At 58.8% G+C, this 11774-nt stretch overlaps 1 protein-coding gene across 2 annotated transcripts; it reads right to left on the reverse strand.

The window, feature by feature from the left end:
- Window positions 1-5368: 5368 nt before the first annotated feature.
- PACSIN1 (protein kinase C and casein kinase substrate in neurons 1) lies at window positions 5369-11146 on the reverse strand. 2 transcript variants are annotated; one of them, XM_021684588.1, is made up of 9 exons: window positions 11084-11146; window positions 10063-10219; window positions 8631-8866; window positions 8162-8317; window positions 7830-8005; window positions 7313-7433; window positions 7124-7213; window positions 6278-6512; window positions 5369-5478 (listed from the first exon to the last, which is right to left on the reverse strand). In XM_021684588.1, exons 1-9 carry the CDS (start codon window positions 11144-11146, stop codon window positions 5369-5371), a joined length of 1344 nt encoding a protein of 447 aa, XP_021540263.1. The 2 variants fall into 2 exon arrangements, with proteins under 2 accessions (XP_021540263.1, XP_021540264.1); XM_021684589.1 differs by having other exon boundaries at window positions 6278-6465; window positions 7086-7213.
- Window positions 11147-11774: the final 628 nt, after the last annotated feature.

The raw sequence follows: 11774 nt of genomic DNA on the forward strand, positions 1-11774 counted from the left end.
GTTCGGAATGGAGAGAAGGCGGCATCCTCCACGGCCTCTTGCTCTGCTATAGATCAGGGTTTCTGCCTGAAGTGGCCAGGGTGCTAACCCTCTTACGGGGCGGGGGGGGGGTGTCCCTGAGCCCCTGTCTCTGTGAGGGGGGCTCTGGGATGGGACGGCAGGGGTGCAGGAAAGGGTGGGCACTTCAGCCCCCACCGTGGGACCCTGGCTCTGCAGCAGCAGACGGGGTGGAAGAGAGGTTGGCTTGTTTGCGGTGTCTCTCTCGGAGAGAGTCACGGACCTCTGCAATGCCCCCTGCAAAGCCCCCCATGCCAATGGGGAGAGGTGGGGGTCAGAATGTGTGTGGGCGCGCGTGTGCGCTGGGGGAGATGAGGACCTCCCACCCACTCTCCGGGGGGGGCAGCATGTCTCAGCTTCCCCACATTTGTTCAGCCAGCTCCCATGTCTGACTGAGGACTGACTACATACTAGGTGCTTCCACTGCTTTTTTGTCATTAACCTTCCCAACAAAACTGTGAGGTAGGGGCTACTCCGCTCTTCTGCCAACAATGAAACAGGCTCAGAGCAGTTAAGTGACTTACTCAGAGTCACACAGCAGAACCAAGCACTGAACCCACAATGACCGTGCTCTCTCTGCCCCTCCACACCTCTTGCTCTGTGACTGGTCAGCACCTTTCGCCTCCATAACCCTCCGTTTCTGATGCCAGGCTCGCAGGAGACGGGACTGGGAGCCAGCCAGCGCTGCCCGGACCCCTGAGGGTTAAATGCTGCCCCATACCACTGCCTTCTGCCCCCGGCAATTTTATTGTCTCCAGAAGAAAGGTTACTCCCGGCAGTGAGCAAACAACACCTTGGCATCTGTCAGTTGGGACTGGACGGGCAGGAGGAGGGGGCCCTGCCCCAAGCCTGTGCCTCTCTGGGCCCCCGGCTGTCTGCCTCCTCCCAGGAAGGGGGCTGCCTGGGACCCCAGCCAGTGCTCAGCTCAGCTCTGCTGAACTGGTTTTGTCTCCAGCCTTCCTGCCCTGCCCCCAGTGGAGTCCCCGGAGCCACCTGCTTGCGTGCCCCCAGCTGGACCTGGGCCTGGAGCAGCTTGGAGTCTCAGGCTGGGGCTGGGAGGGAGGAAAGGAAGGGGGATTCATGGCTAGGAGTGGGGAGCTGGAGCTCCTCCAGAAAGGGGCGCTCTGGGGGGGGGCGGTGAGGCAGCTCCTTGCTGAGAGGATCTGCCATGAGGCACACATCCCCTTGGCAGGCACACACCCATCCACTGACACCTCGTGTGCTGACAGCAAACTCTAGATTCCTCTTCCCCCTCCACACACCTGCCCATCAGAACCCCATCCAGCCCAGGTATTCCCCGACACTCTTCCCCGGACCCTCCTGCAGGGCTCCCCACGACTGCATGCAAGAGCCTGCTCAAATAAGGCAACCTTTGGTCTTTATTTGAAGGGTCTTCTGTGTGGCTAAAACCAGCGGCTGGTCACTCGTGCTGGATCTGGGGGATAAAGGACATGAGGTGGTGAACAGCTCAACCCCCTCCTTGACCTATTCTCCCTGTTTGTCCTGAGGCCAGGGGAGAGCAGCAAGGGCAGGGGGGCTGTGGGACATTTGCTTTGAATCATGGGTTTGTGTCGGGGCTCTGCCAGGCTGCCCGGGCCAGAGGGGCCTCGGAGAGCTATCCGACCTGACTGGGGGCAGCTGAGGTTGGGGTGCAGGTGGGGATGCAGTGAACTGGCGGCAGAGCTGGCCGGCACCTGGGACTCCTGCCCAGCCCAGAGGAGATCTAGCTGCGGGTGGGGAGACTGGAGCAGGGCTGGGGCAGAGTGAGGGCCTGGCACATCAGAGCTGAGAGCCCTCAGCCTCCTCAGTCCTGTCCACTCCCTTGAGCAATCCTCCTGGAGGAGCCCTCCCCAGGGTCCCCCACAGAAATACTGTCACAGGACGGGCAAGACACAGGAAAAACGTGGCATGATCTGATGTCACACCACAGGGAGCCTGGGATTATGAACGACCAGGAGCCACGGGCCTCAGCAGTCCCTTTTGCAATTTGGCTTTAGAAATTAAAACCTGGGGCGCCTGGGTGGCTCAGTGGGCTGAGCGTGCAACTCTTGATTTCAGCTCAGGTCGTGATCTCAGGGTCGTGGGATCGAGCCCCACATGGGGCTCTACGTCCAGTGGGGAGTCTGCTGCTCCCTCTCCCTCTGCTCCACCCACCCCACCCCGCTCTCTCTCAAATTAATAAATAAATAAAATCTAAAAATAAATAAGTAAAAATTAAAACCTATTTAGGGGTCACCCTTGAACTCTGAGCTTGGGACCCCGAATGCCCCAGCGCTCTCGGTCAGTGCTCATCACCAGGCTCCCGGAACCCTAGGGCCAGTCTCAGAAGCCTCAGAGACCATCTGTCACCCGCCCTGTGCGGACAGGGCGCAGGGCCCTGGAAGGTTAGGGCCCAGCTCTCAGTCCTCCAGCCCATTGGCAGTCAGCCAGGACAGCACTCGGCATGCTGGGCACTTCCTCCCCGACACACCTCCCAACCACGGATAACTCCAGAGAGCTCGGAAGACACACAAGACTCAAGAGGACCACGTCCAGCCAGGTTGACACAGTTCTGGATTTTATCCACAGTCATACAATCACAACTGATAGATATATATTTGTATTTATATACCTTTAAATTACACGATCATGTACAAAACAGGTGCATTGCTGAGACCACAGCACTTCTCGGAGGGTCACAAGTGTCGGACTAATGGAGTCAGGAAGCCTAGGGCAGCAGATGGCGGGCGGCAGGGCAGCCCCGGCCCCCGGCAGAGCCAGGCGGCAGAACGGTGGTTAACTAGGGACAAAAACACACGAGTCGCCAAGCCCCACAGGGCAGGCCCGTGCAGCATTGAGGGTGCGGGGAGGGGGCTACGAGAGGTGGTGGGCACAGCGAGGGGTGTGGCCCCCATGCTCGGGGGTGAGTGTCCCAACACCAGCACTGACGGGTGGGGCTGGGCCCCTAGAGCTCAGGCGGGGGACTACCGGGTGGGAGACCCTCCCATTCCGGGGTCCTGAGGAGCCTGGGGACCAAGAGACAGTGGTCCCAAACCGGGCCGTGGAGGTGGTTGCTCAGAAAGAATGGGACTTCAAGTCCCTGCTCCGGAGTGGGCAGCTGGAGTGCTGAGGGGACAGGCCTGGGGTCCAGCCAGGACCAGACCCTCCCCAGGTGCGAGAAAGCTACTGGCACGGAGAGGGGGAGCCCAGGCCCCAAGGCATGGATGTGCCAGCTTCCTGTCTTCCAAGGGTACGTGGTAAAGGTCAAAGGCCCCCAACCTCAACTCCCGCCTGGAGGAGAGGCTGAAGAGGCTTTTGGTCTAGAGTTGGGAGGGCAGAGGGCTACCGAAATCTTGCTTTGGGCTCTGAGGGGCCTAGGGCACATCTCAGGCTGCAGCAGATGCCCAGAGAGCAGTGACAGGAAATGGGGGTTCAGGATGGGAGGTGCAGTTTGCTTGTCCCTGGGGGTGCCATCGTCCCCACCCTTCACCTCCCCTGGCCCTGAGGGAGGCCTGGCCCACTGAGGCCCCTGCCAGAGTCTGCCAGGATCCTCTGGCACACATGAACAAGGTCAGGGTCTGGAGGCTGGGGTCCACGACCCAACAGTGGAGTGTTGGGAGAAGCAGGGAGCAAAAGAGGGCTGAGGGGTACCAGAAGGGCTGGGATATCACACTGTCTTTATCTGGAGGCCCCGGGAGCCAGGTGCTGCGGAAGGGGCTAGGTAGGGTGTCTGCAGTCCTAAGGCCCAGAAGCTCTCCTCGAGCTACAAGAAGTCCCGGGGCCTCGCCCCAGAGGTTCCAGAGAGACTCCTTCTTCCAGCCATTCCCCCCCTCCCCTTGAGCTTTTGTCCTGCCCTGGTCTGCTTCCCAAGCGCCTGTGCCCACACGTGTGGGAGACGCTGGAACGTGGTACTACTACTTGGTAACCCAACACTGCTTTCCTTCACCAACCCCAGGAGACACTCTGGCTCTGGGCAGGCCCTTTGCCTCCTCTACCTCCCCCTCCCCAAAAAGTCCTTTCACTGAGACCCAGGCCTAGAGATATTGGAGCGGCTGCCAGCAGGGGGAATTCTGCTCCAGGGGCAAGGGCCGGTTGGGGAGGAGGGGACAAGGAAGAAAGACATGTGACTGTCCTGCTCCTGAGAGCCTCGGTTCCTCCCTCCTCCAAAACCATATCTTTCCCATTGGTGCTACAGTGTTCCTGATGGTTCTAGGCTGGAGACTCCCTTGGGCCTTGCAGTGTCTTCTCAGGAAGGCCAGAGAAGGGCAGAGAGGGATGGGAGGCCACAAGGCTGTCTTCTAGAGGCTGGCTGAACCTAGCAAATCTACGGTTTTAGATGCACATGGAGGGAGGGAGGTGGGTGGGCAAGGTGCCCTCCTCCCCAGGAAATGGGAGGAGGTTGCTACTGTTGCTGGCTTTGCCCTGGGCTTTGAGGCCTCTCCCCCTGCCTGAGGACTTAGGAGAGGGGGGGCAGGGTTTCTGCAAGTGACCGCGGGGTAGGGCTCTAAGAGCCTGTGCCCAAATTTGCTGATAACTGGAAAGAAGGGCCCCAGCAGGGTCTTGGTCCCTCAGCTGAGCCTGGTGTTGAGAGGACCGAGGGCCTGCCCCCTCTTCACTCACCCTCCTACACCCCGGTGACACTGTCACCAACTCCAGCTCTCCCCTTGTCATGTCTGGGGGAGTCTAGGGATCCCGGGAAATGTCCATGGGAGAAGAGAGTGACCATTCCTCCTCCAGCCCCACCAGTCCTTAGGGGTGAGGCTAGGAGAAGAAGGGTACTCCCCAGGGCAAAACAGAAGACTAAAGACTGGGAGGCCCCCCTTCTCTGGGGTCTGGAGGGGAGGCCTTTGACAGTAGGGTGGTGGAGGGAGGGGAGCATTGTGGGGCAGAAGGAAGAGGTCAGAAAACCAGGCCCAGAGAAGAGGCGGGGGACAGACACTGGCAGCCTGGGGTTGGGGGGCAGGGGTGGGAAGCATAGTCTGTGGGGAGTGAGGCAGGAGAGAAGGATCCGGGAGACAACCCTCAGGGCTCAGGAGACTCTTTGGTGGGATCTGAAGAGCAGATGTTGCAATGTCTCTGTTGGGCTAAGTACTAAGACCCTCACCTACCCTGGGGCCATCACCCCGAGTCCCACCACCCTGGCCGCCAGGCGGCCCTGCAAATGCTTCTGTCTCTGTATTTTTTGTTTTGTTCTGTTTTGACTTTTAAAAAAATAAAAGCTTGATCGGAAAATATGTCTGGAACTCTATGGCGAGGGAAGAGGGACAAGAGAGAGAAGGGAGGGGAGGCAGTGGATGAGGAGTGAGGGGTGGTGTGGAGGGGAGCAGGGCAGCTAGATGGCCTCCACGTAGTTGGCGGGATAGAGGCCCAGCTGCCCACTGTCCAGCCGCCCGCGGCACCATCCTTGCTCATCCTCCTCGCCCAGCTTGGTGAGCTCATCTCCTAGGAAGGGGACACAGAGGAGTGCATCGACAGGGGCTCAGAGAGAGCCACCCCCACCCCACAATGCTAGGTAAGCTCTCCGATACCATTATTCTGGGCCAACCCCAATCCCTCCCATGACTGCTCCAGTGCTGCTCGGGAGAGCAGCCCCAGGTACACCCCGACTCCCCCACGGGCTGCCTCACGCCAAACACCTTGGAGATTATGCTAAGTGAAATAAGCAGAGAAAGTCAATTATTGTATGGTTTCACTTATATGCGGAACATAAGGAACAGCATGGAGAACATTAGGAGAGGGAAGGGAAAAATGAAGGGGGTGGAAATCGGAGGGGGAGATGAACCATGAGAGACGATGGACTCTGAGAAACAAACTGAGGGTTTCAGAGGGGAGGGGGTTGGGAGGGATGGGTTAGCCCGGTGATGGGTATTAAGGAGGGCACGTACTGCATGGAGCACTGGGTGTTGTACGAAAACAATGAATCGTGGAACACTGCATCAAAAACTGGTGATGTAGTGTATGGTGACTAACATAATAAAATTAAATTAAATTTAAAAAAAACCCACCTTATCTGGGTCTCGGCCCTGCCCCCCCCCCAAGCCCAGGCCCCGCCTCTGGCTTCCTTTTTAGGGTTCAGGCCCTTCTCCTAGCAACCCCTGCCCTCAGGCCCCGCCCCCACCCTACTGTGGGGTCCCGCTCCACGTTTGGCCCCGCCCACGCACCAGGCCACGCCCCCAGCCGCATTCCCAGCAAATCCCGGCATCCCTTGCCCTCAGGCCCCGCCCAGCCCAGCCCACCATACCAGCCTTGAAGCTGAGCTCATCCTGCTCCTGGCCGTCGTAGTCATAGAGTGCCCGCACACGCACTCCTTTGGCGTCGTCCTCGAAGGGATTGGAGCCCCCGTTGGCCTCATTGCCCCCAAATGGGTTCCCGCTCTCGTCGTCCGACCACTCGGTGGCATAAGGCTGGCCCCTGTCGTAGCTGCTAACGCTGAGACGTAAGGAGAGGCCCCAGCATGAATTGCCTCTCCCCTCGTCCTTAGGGCTGCCCCCTCCCGCCAGTCAGAGCCCTGGCCCCAAATCCCACCAAGGCTGGCGCAGGAATGGGCCTTGTAAGAGGAGGTCCCAAGCCAGTGATCCTCACTGACAGCTCTTTCGACAAATGTGAGGACTATTAGCCTTACTACCCAGCCCTTGAGTGAGGGGATGCTGAAGTGGAACCCTGAGAACATCTGACCCCTCATCTGAGAAGGGCACCTCGTGGTTAAGCAGCATGACCTCCTGGACATATCCTGGGTCTGAGGCTTACTAACTAGCTGTGTGACCTTAGGTAAGTCACTTAATCTCTCTGGGTTTCAGTTTCTCCATCTGCAAAATGGAACTCTACACACTTCTCAGAGTGTTGGGAGGCTTCATTACGTTAATATATGGAAAATGCTTACAACAGTGCCTGGCACATAGTAGGTGCTCTCAAAGGATGACCTGCCACTATCTTTGAGAGGAGCATGAGGTTGCTGTGATTTAGACCATTTCTTGTCTCCTGAGGTAAAACTCATCTGCCCCAGGATGTGGGCCCCTCTGGACCCAGGAAGCTCCACAGGAGGCACTCACCTGCCACGGTCCCCAGCCTGGGATGTGGTCTCCACCACTCCAGTGGCATTAGTCAGTGCCACCCCTTCTGTCTTCTTGGGCTGCTTCTCTTTCTTGGCGGTGGTGTGAGGAAGGTCTGGGTTCCACTCCTAGTGGGCACCAGGGGAGCAGTGAGGCAGGGGGGCTGCCCCCTGAGGTCTCTTCCAGCCTTTTCCGACTTCCCTTCCCCCATCCCCACACCTCCTCACCTCAAACTGGGGCCAGTTCATGGGCATGCCAGGGCCGCTGGTGCTGCGGAACCACCTGAGGTCATCCTGGGCGTCGGCCCCCCGGATGGCCTGCTCCAGCTCCCGGTACACGTGGACATAGCTGTGCACGGGGGAGATGGGGCAAGATACACCATGGCCCCTTCTCATCCTCGCTGAGGGCCAGAGGGAGCCCATTCAGGGCACCAGGGTGCTGGCAGGCCCCCCAGCTAGGGATGAGGTGGGCTGGCCAAGGAGCAAACCCCGAGTGCGCACCCTTCCCTATCCCCGCCTTTACCACTCCCCCAACCCTCCAGAGCAACACCCGCTATGTTTCTCTAGGGCCTAGTCTGTGTCAGCGGCACCAGGCAGTCACTGTCTCCGGAGCCTCTTCCTTCTGGGCCCCTGCTGCTCTGCCCCCCACCTCCTGTCCCGGTACCATAGGGCCCAGGGCGCCTTGCACACACTTCCACCCTCCGCCGTCCGTGTCCACGCCTGCCACGCCGCCACGCCCAGCTACCTGCTATTCTCGGCCAGGTTGAGGTGACGTTTGATGTCCAGCAGCACCTCCTTGAGGAAGACCAGCCGCTTTTCCTCGAAATGCTGGCACTGCTCGAACACCTGCTCCATGCCCTCCATGTACTGGGGTGTGGTCTTGCCCACGTCATCCAGCACCTTCTCATACTTCTCCTGTGTCTGTGGGCACCGGGGCAAAGGAAGGGTGAGACCCAGGCCTGCAGCTGCCAGCCACCTCCCACTCCAAGGGGCTCTTGGCCACCTCCCACTCCAAGGGGCTCTTGGCCACCTCCCACTCCAAGGGGCTCATGGCCACGCATGCTCCTCATGCGGCACCTTCTGTACGTCCTGCTTGCACTTGTCCACTTTGTCCTGCAGCTTCTTCTGCTGCTCGGGCGTGACTGACTGCTCCGTCTTGCTATTCATCTCCCGCGTCATGGCCAGCTTCTCCTCCTTGCAGGCCAGATGGTAGGCCTTCTTTGCTGCCTCTAGCTGAGGGGCAGAGGGAGCAGGAGGGAGAGCTCCTACTTACCAGCAGGAACAGACAGGCTCCCTCGTCAAGCCCTCCCCCGCTGGGGGCTGGGCGCACACATTTGGAAGAGGCGGGAAGGATGTAGGCCCCGGCTCCAGGTATCTGGGAGCAGTGCCCACCCATCTGTGGATGTTTCTGCTGGCAAGGCAGGGCTGCTCCCCATGGGCACAACCCCAGCGGGTGATGTCCTGCCCGCCCCCTCTGATCAGACTGCCCACCCCCAAGCTCGGCTGTCCACCCTCGCCCCATCTGCAGCAGCCACCCACAGGGCACCTCCTTCATCTTCTTGGCCCAGGGCTTCTGGGCTTTGCGGAAGCCGTCTTCAGCTTCCTTGGTCTCCTTGAAGCCGCCCATGATCTGCTTGTGATAGGCGTCCTTTTGCCAGTTCTTGACCTTCTCCAGGTCCTCGTTCAGCAGGTTGTTCTTCACTTCCTGGTGCAGTTCGCTCACCTTGTCCGCCTCCGTCATGATGGCCCCCCAGGCCCGCTCCAGGCTGCCATACTGTGGCCCTGAGGAAATGGTCATGGGGTCAGGAGGCCCTCATCACGTGCCACCCAGGGGCCTCCCTCATGCCTCCTTACGCTGAGGCTTTCCCCCTACCTGCCATGTCTGCAGAAATCCCCTCCCCTGCTTGCTTTACAGTTTTATCCATCCTTCAGGGCCCACGCACCTCCTCCAGGAAGCCTTCTCTGACTGCTCCGTTCTCACACCCTGCAGCCTGCAGCCCTCACTGAATTCGTCGTATAGCATCTGCCTCTGTGTCCACTTCCTATCTCCCGTCAGCTGGTGAGCCCCGTGGGGGCAGCCTGGACCCCGCAAGCCCTCACAAGCCCAGCGCAGCACCAAGCACACAGTAGGTGCTTTAGGAATGTTGACTGAACGTAAAACTGAAGAAGCAGCTGGTGGCAGATGCCAGGAGGCCACTGGGACCAGACATTCCAGTCATTTGTTGGTCTATATATTGGGCATCAGCTCTGTTCCAGGCACTATGCTGGGGAGTACCAGGCTCAGCTCCTGCCCTCATGGGAGTTAGGGTCTCGTGGAAAAAAAAAAAAAATTTAACAATTACATGGAACCCCCAACCTGAAAGTGTTCCAGATTAAAGGAATCTACCGACAGGACAACTAAATGCAGGATGTGATTCTGGATCGCCTTCTGGACCAGCACAAACAATTGCTGTAATAAAATTTGCATATGGGCCATATTAAATGTCCCAAGTTTGATCGGTGAACCATGGTTATGTAAACAAATGTTCTTATTCTTGGGAGATACGTGAAGGATTTAGGGTAAAGTGGCAGGTCTCCCACTTAGATGGTTCAGAAAAACATATGCACCAAAGAAAGAGGGACTGCAGAAACAACGCGGTAAAACGTTCACTGGTGAATCTGGTTGAAGGCTGTGTAGTTCTCTCCACGATTCTTGCAACTTTTCTCTAAGTTAAAATTATTTGGAAATAAAAAGGTTGTCTGATTTGGTTTTGTCTTTTTAATCCAACCTAAAACTGTACAAAGTCGAGTTGAACAGGGACAGGGAGACCTGGCTTGGTGTGGGAGGGTCAGAACGTGGGTGTGGGGACGGTGCCTTCAACTGCCGGGTGGCCAGAGTGGGGGCAGGTGCATCCGGGTCGCGGGGTGCTCCCGGGGCCCCAGACTGTGGGCAGCCGGAGAGGGCCGGGGCGATGCGCCCGGGGTGGGCATGGGGGCACCTTTCTCAATGAGCTGGCGCCAGCGCTTGGCCCAATCCGTGAGCTGCTGCGCGTACGCCTTCTCGATCTTGGCGCGCTCCTGCACGCAGTTCATCAGGTCGTTACACAGGCGGTGGCCGTCATCGATGCGCTTCACCGTCCGCTTGTAGTTCCCCACCTGGCGGCCAAGCAGCGAGCTCGACTCCCGCGGGTTCCCCGCGTCCCCCGTACCCCAACCCGCCCAGGAGGCCGCGGCCTGCAGGGGGCGCCCGCCGCGTCCATCTCCCCGCCCCCCCTCCCCAGGTGAAGCCTCGCAGCCCCGCGGGAACGCATTGGGGGCTCCCCCGCTCTCACTTTTGGGGGCCTCAGCGCCCTGCATCATACCCGACGGGCTATGCACTCCCTCACCCCACCTGACACATAATTTCCTCGCTGCCACAAAGTGCAAGATTTTTATAACTTGGACCCAGACTAGAATGAAATATTCATTTTGTTCTTGTGAGCTAAATGTATTATATTTAGAAAGTCATGTAAGTGTTGAGCTGAGCTGCAGCTTCTTGACATAATATTATGTTTTGTAGACACCTCATTAAACACTTATTAATATAGGTTTGGCAGTTTTCGCTTTGGGTTTTGGAAGCCAATCGAAAAAATTCTATTTCTTGGTCTCAAATAGTTTGGGAAGCTCCTGAAATGCTGGTTTCTAGGCTTGTCGCCACCTCTTTGTTGCTGTGGGGCTTCTGGAATTCAGGCCACAGGGGCGGGGGTGGGGAGCCGCTGTGAAAGGTTGTGTAAGCTGTGAAGCCGGGGTCTGAGGTGCCGCGGTCTGAGAGCAGATAGACAGGAGGAGCCTGGTCCACATCCAGAAACGCTGCAGGATCTCCCCAGGGGCAGCCGGGCCAGAGGGGCTCTGGGCTGGGTGGGCAGTCGTCTTACCTCATTTCACTGAACACCGAGGGCTTTGGAGGGACCCGAGGGGCTGGGGAGCAAGGCCTGAGGTGGTGGGGGGTGGGAGCCTGGGCCGTCACAGAAGCTGTCTCACCTCCCAGAAGCTGTCAGTGGTCTCCTCCGGAGCTAGCGAGGCCTCGTCGTAGGAGCCAGACATGGTGTAGCCGCGGGGGGAGGGGGACAGGTGGGTGTGCGGTGGCGGTCAGCAGGCGGGGCTGCTCATGCGCTGGGAGGGTAGAAGAGAGATCCCTGGAGAGGAGGGGAAGTGCCCCCACGTGCCCCATTCCAGGCCTGGGGCCCCAACGTGCTGCGGGCATGAGGGCTCCACAGGCTTGGGCCTTGCATTGGGATGGAGACTTCCTGCCGGGGGAATGGCTCCCCATCCCTGGCATAACCCCCAGAGTAAGCTCGTAGCACCTCTGGTGCGCATCCCCCCATCTCTCCTCCATGAGCCCTTCACCCCACCTCCTCTCCCTCCCTTCTGCCCCAGACCATTCTCCAGCTGCAGTGTGGCAGCTCTTCTCAGAAGCCTGCCCCAACCACAAATGTTTTCGGGCTCCTGGACTCAGAGCTAGAGGAGAGGCACACAAGGACATATTTGCTTTATGGAAGCTTGCAGCCTGCCTCACAGACACACACAGCTCCTCAAAGCCAGCAATCGGGCTCATCCTTACGCATGTCCTGCACCCCCTCCCTAGGGCCTGGCACCCCGTAGGGCCCACTGGGGCTCAATGAACCCCAGCTGGCTTCTCAATCTGTCCCTCTTCGCACTGCCCCCACCCTGA

This window comes from Neomonachus schauinslandi, chromosome 8, assembly GCF_002201575.2.
Source record: "Neomonachus schauinslandi chromosome 8, ASM220157v2, whole genome shotgun sequence".
Taxonomy (NCBI): domain Eukaryota; kingdom Metazoa; phylum Chordata; class Mammalia; order Carnivora; family Phocidae; genus Neomonachus; species Neomonachus schauinslandi.

Coding starts and splice junctions, on each gene's coding strand:
- PACSIN1 (XM_021684588.1), bottom strand. CDS start 11,146: ATGTCTGGCTCCTACGACGAGGCCTCGCTAGCTCCGGAGGAGACCACT. Junction 10,220..11,083: donor CCACTGACAGCTTCTGGGAG/GTGAGACAGCTT, acceptor CTTGGCCGCCAG/GTGGGGAACTACAAGCGGAC. Junction 6,513..7,123: donor CACTGACTAATGCCACTGGA/GTGGTGGAGACC, acceptor GGCAGCCCTAAG/GACGAGGGGAGAGGCAATTC.